Source organism: Hetaerina americana, unplaced genomic scaffold (assembly GCF_022747635.1).
Source record: "Hetaerina americana unplaced genomic scaffold, ioHetAmer1.1.p SCAF_18, whole genome shotgun sequence".
NCBI lineage: Eukaryota > Metazoa > Arthropoda > Insecta > Odonata > Calopterygidae > Hetaerina > Hetaerina americana.
In genome coordinates this window covers 3285661-3298612 of record NW_027286741.1, presented here as the reverse complement: position 1 = coordinate 3298612, position 12952 = coordinate 3285661, and the positions used below count along the sequence as shown (strand labels likewise).

General features: G+C 47.4%; 1 protein-coding gene across 1 annotated transcript in view; it reads left to right on the top strand.

The window, feature by feature from the left end:
- The first annotated feature begins 289 nt into the window (after positions 1–289).
- LOC139687239 (ATP-binding cassette sub-family G member 4-like) overlaps positions 290–12952 on the top strand; it is a 44106-nt gene continuing 31443 nt past the window's right edge. Inside the window, exons 1-2 of the mRNA XM_071584370.1 lie at positions 290–405; positions 3166–3420. Coding sequence (XP_071440471.1) covers positions 3233–3420 — 188 coding nt within the window. The 5' untranslated portion in view covers positions 290–405; positions 3166–3232. The remainder of the gene's footprint in view (positions 406–3165; positions 3421–12952) is intronic.

The following is a 12952-nucleotide window of genomic DNA, read 5'->3' as shown; positions in this document are numbered from 1 at the left end:
CTGCCCACACATTCTGAGAGTGCCCGAATGAAGTGGGGACCACCCCGAGGACTGAGGAGGCCTCCCCCCCCCCTCGGCCCCCTTCCGCGATGGAATCCCCTCCCCCCCTTGGCCGCGCCTCCCCCGCTTCGAGTCTCGCAAGCGGAACTTCCGCGCCTGCGCGACTCCCCTTCTCTTCGCCGCCCATGAGTCTCGGCGGTCGGGCGCCCCCCTCCCTCCCCTCCCCCCCCCCCCCCCTGTGGACCGAGCACCAACGACGGGCTGCGCGCAGACAGTGGCACGGCGGCTGTTGAAGTGGTCAGACGGAAGTGGTGTTTCGGTGGCTCGTGTGCTGCCATTGGTGCTGTCCCCCCCGGGGAGTGGTGCGGCGTAGGGAGCCCGAGGCGTGGTGCTCTTCCGCACGGAGTGAGTAGTGCCCTTCCTCCATCGATTCTCCCCACGGACGAGAGTTCTGCACCGCGACTCGATCAATGGCGCCGTCTCCACGTGCCCCTCCGCCGCAAATAGAGTGGCAGGAGGTGACCACCCACCGCCATGCATGCACCCACGCATCGATGGAGGCCCCACCCCCCGGCGTTGAGGTTGGCCCTCGGGATCCTCCCCTAATGCGAGAGAGAGTGTGTCGGGAATTCCCCGGCCAGTGCAGTCTCATCGCCCGGGAGAATCAAGCGCCCCGCACCCTTCGTTTACTTTTTTCCCCCCCTTGGTCCAGGAAACGACGAAGGGGGTTGGGGTAGGGGCGCCCTGGTGTGTCCGTGCCGCTTCGGGTGTCCCTCAGAGGAGGTTGGGCCCGTACCAATGCGCTGCTGCTTGCCGATGGCCTGTTTGGCGCGCAGCAGCAGCCGAGTCCGTCCGGGAATCGTTTGAGCGAGAGGGCAAGGAGGGCATCCGTCTCTGGCCCGTGTCAGTTCTGTCCTGTAGTGGAGAGGCGGCGGTCGATTCTCGCTCCCCTCCTTGGGTGGGGGGCCTAGACCCTTACGGAACCCTCCCCCCTCCTCGGGAGCGAAGGACATCTCCCGCCCTCCCCCTATCGATCGGCCGTCCGACGCGCATTTCTGCACCTGAGGGCAATTTTCCCAGCGAGTACATTTCGCTACAGAGAGAGATTTATCATTTAATGCGAATACTGAGTACAGCCTTGTTCATGTCGATTAACTCTAACATTTATGATGCGGACAGTTAGAGCCTAGTATTATGTTCCTCTGACTCGTTTCCAGTTTCGCATTTGCACACTACCCTCGGAAGCTGCTGGATCAATTTAATCAAAGAATTGCCAAGTACATATTTGGGTGGTGTTGGGCATCTTCCTTGAAACCTTCTTCGTGCAAAGGCATCCGACTGCGCCATCGTCTGAGCGGGAAGGGGGAAATCGGGGGTGGGGAGAAGCGAGACTCAAAAACGACAAAGGCGAAAGAGTAACCAACAGTTTGGAACAGGCTAACTTATTAAATTCCTCCTTTCAAAGTGTCTGCACCAATATGTCACCGAATGTCTCCGATCGCTTATCCTCCAATCGATTCCCAAAATTTAGATCTCATATAATGGAATAGAACCTTTGCTAAAAAATATTAAGCCTCATTAATCCTCTGGGTTCGATCAATACTAGCTCGTATATTTAAGGAACTAGCGTCAGAAATTGCACCGTATCTAGAAATCATATTTAAGAAGTCGCTATTAGATCACAAGGTTCCCAGAGATTGGAAAACGGTTAACTTAACACCAATACTTAAAAATGGAGACAAGGAAGGACCGAGCAATTACAGACTCATTTCCCTCACATTCATATGATGGAAGGTCATGGAACATATATTTGCTAGTTTAATCTTGAGACACCTCGATAATCAGAAAGTATCAATAAAAAATCAGCACGGTTTCCGAAAGGGTAGATCCTGCTAGACGCAACTTGCGTTTTTTGTGCATGATATTCATACTTTGGGAGATCCCCAGGAAAGGGTTATCGGATATCATTTATTCCTACTTTAGGTTAACGCCATTGACTTGGCAATCGCTAGTAAGATACGTTTGTACGCCGCCGATGCAGTGGTTTACCGCGATATTTGTGATCCTGAGTACACAGTAACTTTATCAGACGACCTAAATGCCATACAACTCTGGTGCGACACTTGGCAATTAGATTTAAACTTTAAAAAGTGCGCAGTGATGAATTTTAGGAAAAGAGCAATTCACTCTAGAACGCCTACTGCATTTAGGAGCATCTGAAATGGAATATGTAGATTGATGGCTGCCCTATAAGCGTCACTCCAAGACCCCCAACCGCCGCTTCCTTGGGCTAGGGCAGTGTGGGTGGCCTCGACGCAGCAGAGGGGGTGCACACCCGTCTGGGGGGGCTTTCCCACCCCCGGCGCATGGACAGAGATTCCTGTTGATTGCGTCTCCTCTTGTCTTTTCGCATTACTTCAGTTCTCCGTTCCTCCCACCCACTTTCGTGCCCGGAAATCACACTCACCTTACTCTTTCAACCAAGCCGAGGATAGCCCCCCTTCTACCGCGGCCTTCAACATCCCCCTTTCAACTCTCTGTCATGCCATTGACCAATCGGTCCTTGCCTCATCGATCCTTGCACCGAAAGATCACGCAATTATGGTAATTCGGTCCTCACTGAGAGATCTCAGTGAGTCATAACCGCCCGGACGACATCGCGATACAATCACCTCCACCCGATTCATTGCCTCCATCGGCTTTCCCGGGGCATTTTCATATCTAGGCTCGCTCGCCACGTTTGAAACCGCGGCAATGTCGTAGCTTTTGTCATTCCATCCCGCCAACACACAAATTTTTCTCAATTTTACCCCGCAAACACATTTTGAAAACCTCGATTCAACGCTCGGTCTCTTGCCTCGAAGACGACCAGGGGTCACAGCGCACCACTCCGCATTTGAAGGCATTACTCCGCCACCCCCCCTTTCCCCCCCGGGGAACGGAGCGACGAGATTGCCGGCAAGAGCCCGCCCCGCCTTCGCCACACACACTTGAAACGGATGGGAACTCGATGAAATTATCGTCGGGCATTTATTTATTCCCTTATTCATCGAGGATCGAATTTAAAAGACGCTCTTAGGCGAGCTTGGCGGGGCGACCAGTGGTGGCCGCCCCTGGGACGAGCGATAGCTTGGTCCGTTTCAAATTCTGCATTTTGTCCTTCAGGAGCAGAGGTCGGGCTTGTCGATCGATCTACGCTACCGAGCACTCGCGGGAACGAGCGTGAACAGAGATGTCCGCCGAGCTGTGCACCATCCAGGGGCGCTTCTGCAGGACTTCGCCGTCCCCACGGAGGGTGGGCGACGACACCGGGGTCCCGCCGGGGCCGCCCGCACACCCTTTGGCCCCAGGGCCGCCGTCTGGTGAATCTCCGGCCGCCTTGGGAGGAGCCGGCCTCAACAATGGCGTTATCTCTAACGGGTAATCGCGTCTCCTGTGGTCACCGACTGCACACAAATATTGGGGTCACTCATTTGTCCAATTGCATGGCGTTGGACCCAGTCGGTCGATTGCACCTATCTCGCATTGAAGTGGAAAGGGACGGGGAGAGGTGACGGATGGTAGCGCCCTCGCCACTGCATCGCCGATGTCGGCACTTGGAACGTTGTTGACAAACTAAGTAGTGTATCTAAAATATTAGATGGGGCATCTAGGTACGAATCCCTCACGGAGCGAACGTTCAATCACAGATTAAATCTATTGCATAAATGGGAAGGACGTCGCTGTAGCAGTGCTGTTGAAAATGTATTATTTGCCCCATCGCCCTGCAGTAGGCAAGATCATAACAATGAAAGTAGAGAGACTAAGTGCAGAGCGGATAGATTATTTTTCCCACCAACGATAAGGGATCAGGATAACGTTGTCCGACCGCGGTAGGAAGGAAAAGTATTTTGGGTCAAAAGTAGTATAGTGTGTAATCACCTTCTGCCACACACCCTATCGGTGGCTTCCGTGGTGCTACGTAAATGAAAATAAATAAATAAATGCCCTTCCGCATTCGTGAATTCACACGCTAGGCCACCTTTCGGAGATTGACCGAAATTAAAAGTGTTATTTTGTAGATGATTGTGCGTGTGAAAGGGAGTTCGGTCTTGATAGCATAGATTCTAGGATTCAATTGTATCGGTATTTTCAATGTATGCCATACTCATCCGGAAAATTCATTTCATTTTATTTAACACTGCTTGAAAACTGCAAGAGGCCATTTACTCGCCTTGGAGTTACACACTGACTCATGGGCACAAATTCCTGGAGACGTGCACGCAATCTAGGGAAATGACATTTCCAGGGTCCCTTCCACTGCATCGGATGACTTGGAATAAAATCTGAATCTCAAGGAAGTGTCTGGAGCCAAAAGGGATGACATTTCTCAATGTAAATAAATTGGAAAACAAACACTGTCTTTTGTATTTCACCAATTGGATTATAAAATGATTGAACATGGCCATGAAACTTTACTAAAGCGCAGCAAAATAATTTAAAAAAATGTAGCCCACGGTTAGCGTCGTTCGCTCGAAGCGTTGAAAATAATCCACCTCAAATCTGAGCATCGACTTAAAATTCCATCTATTGAACGAAAGACTGCGATTACGATTCACGATCAATTTAATATATAATAAATCCTATCCAACTATGTGGATGAATATACCATTGTCTGTAAATTTCTTTATTCGCCTACATTTTTTTAAATTTCAGAAAATTTTTCTAGCATCATATCTGATAATAATTATGTCTAATATTAGTTCATCTTCCACATCCTACTTTCTCACCAACTCGAAAGATTATTCTGCATCCTTTAACGGTGTGTGCAGCATCGATGGCGAGCGGAAGGAAGTAAATATACTAAAAGATTTGTATTTAAAAGATAATTATTGAATAATATACAGCGGTGGGGACGAGAGCCAACGAGGGTTTGCCATACTATTAAATGAAGACGTAGGCAGAAGCGTAGTCAACATAGAGCAGGTAACGGTTAGATTATTACTAGTAGAGATAAAAGCAAAACCGACGAACTTGGTTATTATTCAGGTATGCATGCCACCGAGCAACCAAACGGAGGAAGAGGTCGATAGGATAAACGATCAGTTAGAGGACATAATCGCGTGTGTTCCGTCAGGAAAATGTTGATAGTGATGGGGGATTGGAATGCGACGGTAGTAGAAGGGAGAGAAGGTGATGAGGTCGGGGATTACGGTTTAGGCACGAGGAATGACCGCGGGGAGAAAGCAGTTGAGTTCAGCAGGAGACAGGGGTTAGTCATCACCAACACTTGGTTTAGACACCACAAAAGACGCAGGTATACATGGAAAATGCCAGGTGACTCAGAAAGGTATCAGCTAGATTATATCCTGGTTAGACACAGGTTTAGGAACAGTGTGATAAATTCGCACAGCTTCCCGGGAGCGGATGCGGACTCTGACCACCATTTAGTTGTTATGAAATGTAGCGTCCGTTTCAAAAAGATAAAGCAGGGGCGGCGAGTTAGAAAATGGGACGTAGAAGCATTAAATGGTTTGAAAAGGAAGGAGTACCAACGGGCGGTAGAGGAAATCATGGAGGATGGTAAAGAGCTAAGTACTATCGAAGAAAAATGGGAAAGTATCAAGAAAGGGTTATCTAAAGCCGCAAAAGACACTATTGGAACCGTTAACGCTAAAAGGACTAGGAAGCCATGGATCACTGATGAGATGATTACAAAGATGGATGAACAGAGAAAATGGAAGAATGTAACTACAGACTCAGGCAATACAGACTTAGTAAATAACTTAGACCAACAAGGTTAGACATAGAAAAGGAACATGACGTTGAGGAATATAGCTTAGGTCCAGGCATACTCGACGATGAGATAGAAAGGGCATTGAGGGAGAAGAAACTAAATAAGGCCTTGAGGGTGGATAACATTCCTGCAGAACTAATGAAATGCTTAGGAAAATGTGGGAGCAAGAGGCTATATGGGCTGATTCGTAGTATCTATGAGGAAGAAATCTCGCTGGAAGACTTTGTGAGATCAGTGTTAGTTCCTATTCCGAAAAAGGTAAAGGCTACATCATGTGAGGACTACAGGACGATAAGTTTGATATCCCACGCAGCTAAAGTTGTTATAAGGATCATAAACAATAGGATATAGAGTAGGGCAAATGATTACTTAGGGGATGATCAGTTTGGGTTTAGGAAGGGGAGAGGTACGCGTGATGCCATTGCAGTAATGAGATTATTAATCGAGAGGAATATAGAACACAACCAGGAAGTATTTGCCTGTTTCGTAGATTTCGAAAAAGCGTTTGATAGAGTCAATTGGGAAAAATTGATTAGCATATTGCAGAAAACAGGAATAGACTGGAGGGACAGAAGGCTAATCCACCACCTGCACATGTTTCAGACCGCTCAGGTTCGAGTTGTGAACGGGGAGCCCGGATTATGTATATATATATATATATATATATATATATATATATATATATATATAATGGGCTGACACAACATAACACAAATAGAAAAGAATAGACACATATAAAAGAACACTTACACGGTAAATTGTCCGAGCTTTCGGCCCTCTCAGGGGCCTTCTTCAAGAGAGACTGAAAATATGCTATGGATCAGGAGAGGGGAAAGAGTTATGGGCGTGGAGGGGAGGTGTGGAGGGGAGGTGTGGAGGGAATGCTGGGAGGGAAATTAAATATGGCGGTTAAGGGTGGGAATTTTAAAGGAACGGAAGGATAGTATGTAGGCGGATTCACGAGTTCTCACCTCTATGTTGGTAGCTGAATCAGGTAGGGATTCTAGGATGCTGAGGGAAAAACACTGGTCGAATGAAAGGTTGTGGGAATTGGCGTGTGAAGGGATAGGAAGAGAAGAGAGTGAGGCAGAATTACAGGAGTACCGGTGATTATTCATTCGGATGGATAAGGGGGTAATGCATTCACCTATGTAGAAGGAAGTGCAATGTTTGCATGATAAAAGATAAATAATATTTTTTGAGAGGCAATTAGCGTGGGAACGAGGTGGGGGGGCTATGAGGGGATGTAGGGAGGGGGGAGTAGGCATAATAAGAGGACAGGTTTTACATCGGGGGCGGTTGCAAGTTGGGGAAATATTGGGAAATTTGTCACGGGGGGGCGCCAAAGGGTTGGTGGATCTCAGAAGGTTTTTGAGATTGGCGGGTCGTCTGTATGCGATAGATGGGCATTGGGGTAGTAAGGATGAGGTCGCGTCATTGTCATGTAAAATTGGAAACAGTTCCTTAAGGAGGGTTTTCAGTCTGTGTGATCCGGGGTAATAGGTGGTGCAAAGGTTGAGTCCTGCGTCAGATGTGGGCTTGTTATTGTGTGGTGTGTGTGGTCGGGTGGAACGGTGGATTTTATTTCGTAGCAACTTTTCTGGGTAACCGCGTTTGAGGAGTGCAAGGTGTAGATTGGTAAGGTATTTGTTGAGAGTGGCTGTGGTGTTGCAAATTCGGTGTCCGCGGATAGAGAGAGAGTTAGGAATCGAGCGTTTCGTGTGTTGAGGATGACAGCTTGTGTGGTGTAGGTATTGCTGATAGTTAGTGGCTTTGATGTGTACTGAAGTAGTGAATTTGTTGTTTTGAAGTGAGATGTCTGTGTCAAGAAAGGTGATGGTGGAGTCTGAAATGGAAGAGGTGAATTTAACCGTGAAAGATGAATTTAAGGCGGATAAGAAGTTTTTGAGAGAGTCAGAGCCATGTGTCCAGAGAATAAAAATATCGTCTATGTAGCGGACCCAGAAAAGAGGTTGAAGGGGTTGCTGTGACAGGAAGGTCTCTTCGAGATGGCCCATGAAGAGATTGGCGTATGATGGTGCCATCCTCGTTCCCATCGCTGTGCCTTTTGTCTGTAGGTAAAAACAATTTTGGAAAGTGAATGCATTTTTTGTTAGGACGAAAGTGGCAAGATTGAGGAGAAATTCCGTTGAGGGGCGCTGGGGTAGGGGGCGCAGAGAAAGATAATGCCGGAGGGAGGATAAACCTTCTGCATGGGGAATAGAAGTGTAAAGTGAGGTAACGTCGATGGTGGCCATAAGTAGGTTGGGTGTGGAGGGAATAGAGACGGAATTTAGACGGTCGAGGAAGTGGTACGTGTCTTTCGTGAAGGAGGGCAAGGAGAGTACAAGTGGTTGTAGGTGGTGGTCAAGGAATGCGGAGATTCTTTCGGTGGGAGAATTGTAACTGGAAACTATAGGACGACAGGGGATGTTGGGTTTGTGTATTTTTGGGAGGAGATAAAACTGGGGTGTTCTGGGGTTTGGGGGTGAAAGTAGGGATATGTCTTGGGAGGTGAGGCCTTCTTCTGGTCCGGAGTGGAGGAGAAAAGACCGAATTTCGGTTTGGAAAGTTTGTGTTGGGTTTTTGGTTAGAGTGGTATAGGTGGATGTATCGTTCAGGTGAGCGAGGGCTTTGGAAATATAATCATTGGTGTTTAGAATTACAACAGAGGAGCCTTTATCGGCGGAGGTAACAACGATGTTAGGATTGGACTGTAGGGTTTTTAGGGCATGACGTTCGTTCATGGAGAGGTTATTTTTCGGTCTGAGATGTTTTCTGAAGGATTGATTGGAAACTTTTTCGATGAGAAGACGTATAAAAATTTCGACAGGATGGTTACTAGGAAGGGGTTTTGGCTCATGAGTTGAAGCCGGGCGGAATTTGTCAAGTGCGGGATTGGTTTTTAGGTTACTGAAAGGTTTACTTTGTGATTTCCAGAAGGCGCGCCATCGAAGGTTTCGGCAGAAATTGAGGGTATCAGTGAGTATGTTTATGTGGTTTATTTTTGGTGTAGGGGAGAAGGATAGGCCTTTGCTAAGAACGGATATTTCATTGTCTGAAAGGCTGGTGTTTGAAAGGTTTACAATGTCATGTGCATTGTCGGAGGGAGGGGGGGTGTTGGGATTGTTCGGTGGTGGCTGGCGTTTTGGAAAAACCGGAGGGCCTTTGGGAGGAGGGGGAAGGTTGTAAATGCTGCGGAGGTCAGGCTTATATTGAAAGAGTGGGGGTGGATGAGGAGGAGGTGGCGGGAAAGGGTGAGAGTGTGGAATTTTGAGACCAACTCGGAAGTAGGAAATATACAAGTTGGACAGCTTTTTAAGGAGAGTTTGACGTTTTTGTTGGAGGGAACGTAGGGCAGACGAAATTATGGCGTTGAGTTGTGGAATTAGGTGAGCAGAAGCCAAAGAGATTATTTTAAAGAGGGAAAAAAGGTTTGATTTGTGTTGTTCACGAATGCATTGGTATTGCATAAGGATAAGGTGGGTGTATTCTAAAGATTTTTGGTAAGAAAATGCATTAAGTATGGGGTGGATATCGGGAAGAGTAGCAGATAGTGGTAGGGAAATGACTAGACCGTTGGGAACGATTCCTAAGGACAGGCAGGAGGTGAGAAACTCGGTGTGGCTTGTGTATTTGGCGAGCTTATAGGCGTGACGGCGAAAATTTCGGATCCAAGACGGGATGGGATGAGGGTGGTCCATGTTTAGGCGATTGAGAAGGTTGTGGAAAATAAATAGGAAACGAAGGAAGACAGTGGTGAGGGAAAGGATAGCACATTCAATATATATATATATATATATATATATATATATATATATATATATATATAAATAAAGGGAAGGGGGAGCATCATTCTTAATTATTGTCCTATGTGAATACGGGCGTTTCATCCTGACGGTTAGAGGATCCGCGTCGCGCCGGAGTCTCGCGTCCTTTGCCGCACCCTAAGGTTGCTTCCCTTCCACTCGTCTCCACCCCATCCTCGATCCTCCCCCCCGCCTCCTCGTCAGCCGCGCCACGAAAGAGACGCGATCCGCGACGGCACCTCGGCCCACCACGACCGTGCGCAGCCAACCTTGGCCCTCCCAGAAACACGTTAAACCGTTCGAGTTCACACTCATATAGGGCGGTGGCTGCCTCCATCATCGAAGCACAAGTCACAGAATAATTGGCCGGTCCCTGGAGAAGCAGCTTTTTTTCCACAACCCCCTTTTTACATGTGCCAGTTTCATGTTGGATTTTTAGTGAACCTAATGGAGTGTGTTTACCTATATAAGGTAGTCGATTTTTAATTACCTTTTATTTTCTAGTTTATTTCAGAACAATTAAGGGGTCTCCGCCATACGCAGGAGCTCCTCCTGGAAAATAATTTGCATTCATGGTAACAGAGAATCACTTCAATGCATAAAACTGATTGGGAGAGTGTGTGCTAATATTGTAAATAATTGTGTTTTCCAATCGGTTTTCCATTCCCATGTCCGCGTCTCCCAAAGATTTACAGCCTAGGGCAACTATCCCATCACATTAGTTTTTGGTTCCCAGGGTGCGTCCAATACCTGCTCCGTAATGTTAGTTGATCGCATATTTGAAGATAACTATTTAATGCATTTCAATAACTCTGAGTCAACTGTTTGAAAAATTAATCCATGAGATCAAAGAATGAATGTTTTTTTTAAATTGGCAAAGCAGTTTGCATGCATAGGCACTGATTATGTCTTGATTATTGAGTGAGTCGATGAATGGAATGGTCCGAGTAGTTCTTAAATACAGGGGCAACAGTAGTGATATTATTATCGGTATTCTCCATGTTAAGGTAGGCTTTGAATGGATACAACTACCAAATAAATATTTGTCTCTCTTTACAAAACACAACCCAAAGTCCTACTGTACAACAATCCACTCTTCATCTCCGTCTAGTTCCTTCCTACTGTCATCCCGTCCAACTTATCCCTATCCCCTATTTCTGCCCCTTCCTCGCTTGCCTATCAATCTCCCCTCTGTCACAGTCTTCAACATCTTACTGCTAATCGATATGCTCTGCATTCATCCATAGAATTTCTCCCAACAAACCCCTCTCCTCCTCTCTCACCATACCTACTACTTCCCTATTCACTCTATAAAATGCCTTGTTGAAATCTACGAAACAGGCAAATACGTGATTGTATTCTATATTCCTCTCAATTATTGATCTCATTACTGCAATGGCATCACGCGTGTTTCACCCCTTCTTAAACCCAAACTGATCATCCCCTAAGTAATTATTTACCCTACTCTCTATCCTTTTGTTGATGATCCTAAGAACAACTTTAGCTGCGTGGGAAATCAAACTAATTGTCCTGTAGTCCTCACATGATGTAGCCTTTACCTTTTTCAGAATAGGATCTAACATTGATCTCACAAAGTCTTCCGGATATATTCCATCCTCATGGATACCACGAATCAGTCCACATAGACTCTTCCTCCCACATTTTCCTCAGCCTTTTAGTAGTTCCGCAGGAATTTTGTCTACCCCCGCGGCCTTATTCGATTTCATTTTCCCTCAATGCCCTTTCTATCTCAATGTCGAGTATGCCTGGACCTAAGCTATCGTCCTCTACGTCATGTTCCTTTTCTATGTCTAACCTTGCTGGCCTAAGTTCTTTACCAAACAGTTCTTCTCTATATTCCTTCTATCTCTCTAGGATATTTTCAGTCGGCTATTATCTTACCCGACTTATCTTTAACTGTTAGCACAGATCTTCCATTCTTACTTCCCGATTGTGTCAGGAATCAGGCAAATCACAAGTGTAAACATATTTCCTAGACCGGGACTTGAACTCCGAATCTTTCCACTTGCCGGGCGGATGCTCTGACCACCACCTTCCCCAACTCTAATGTGTTCGTCCTTTATGTGTTCCTATCCCTTTTCCTTATATCTGAGGATGGGGATTGGTGCGGTGCCTAACGTGCTGGCCTCACCCCGTGAAAGCCCGGGTTCGAATCCTAGAGGCGGCAGATATTTTTCACTGGTATCTCGATCCCTACTTGAGGTGCTTTGTGGAGGGCACTTTGAGTTAGTACGCCGTCCGTCGGATGGGACGTTAAGATGCGGACCCCTTGTCGCCTTTCGTAAAGAGTAGGCTAATGCCGATGCCGAGTTTCTCTCCACCCTTCATCCTTTCCTGTCAATCCCCTACGGCGAAAATGACCTCAGCTGTCGGTCGCCTCCCCTAAATACTACTACTCTAGCATATATTACTGCAATGGCCCTACTCTGCGCCTTTCCAGCCACCATGGCTACTAAGGCGAGAAGAATTCTTCTGCGTCGTCAGGCGTCTATTTTCTTCCCACTCGGAGCTGCCTTGTCCTCTTCTTCGCAGGAAGGGTTTCCACTGTATCTAGGGAGGTTATGGGCCACTTAAAGTGGTCCCATGGACTGACCTTTATTTCAGCGACCCGACGAATTAGGTTCGCCTCTGCCTCTACCGCTTTCTCAAAGAATTTCCCCGACATTCTAGGCAGAAGGACGTCTAGGGGTTCCAGCTTCCGTCCTCGTGAATTTCGGAGACGCGGGCGTAACGACCGCGTCCCAAGATGTCACAAAGAGCAGAGTGCCGCACCACTTGGATTCGAGCGAGACTCGTTCGCGACACTCCTGACCATACCGCTGCAGCGTAGGTGATGACTGGCAGCACGCACGCTTGGTATAGTCTGCGCTTCGTGTCCATACTCAGGACAGGCGGGCGAATAATCGACCGTAGTCGATTAAGCGCCGCGTATGTCTTTGTACGAACCCGAAGCGCTTGGGCGTTCCAAAGGAGTTTCCGATCCATCGGCACTCCGAGGTAAGTCACTTCAGATTCCCACGGTTGGACGACTCCGGTCACCGATATTTTCACTCCTGGCGGCCCAAGATTTCCCGGATGGAAGATGACCGCTTTCGTTTTTTGTGCGTTAACCACAAAAAGTCATCGGCAGTACCATTCAAGGAGCTCTGCCACGGCGTTCTGCAGTCTTTGCAACCGCGGTCACCTTCTGCGAGGAACGGCATAGCAGGGCCATATCGTCAGCATAAAGAGAGGATTTCAAGATTCCCTCCACGAGTTGAAATGTCGTCGGAATAAATGCTATAGAGCAGTGGCCCAAGGACGGATCCTTGACGCACGCCGGCGGAGATCCGACGCACACTCGAGT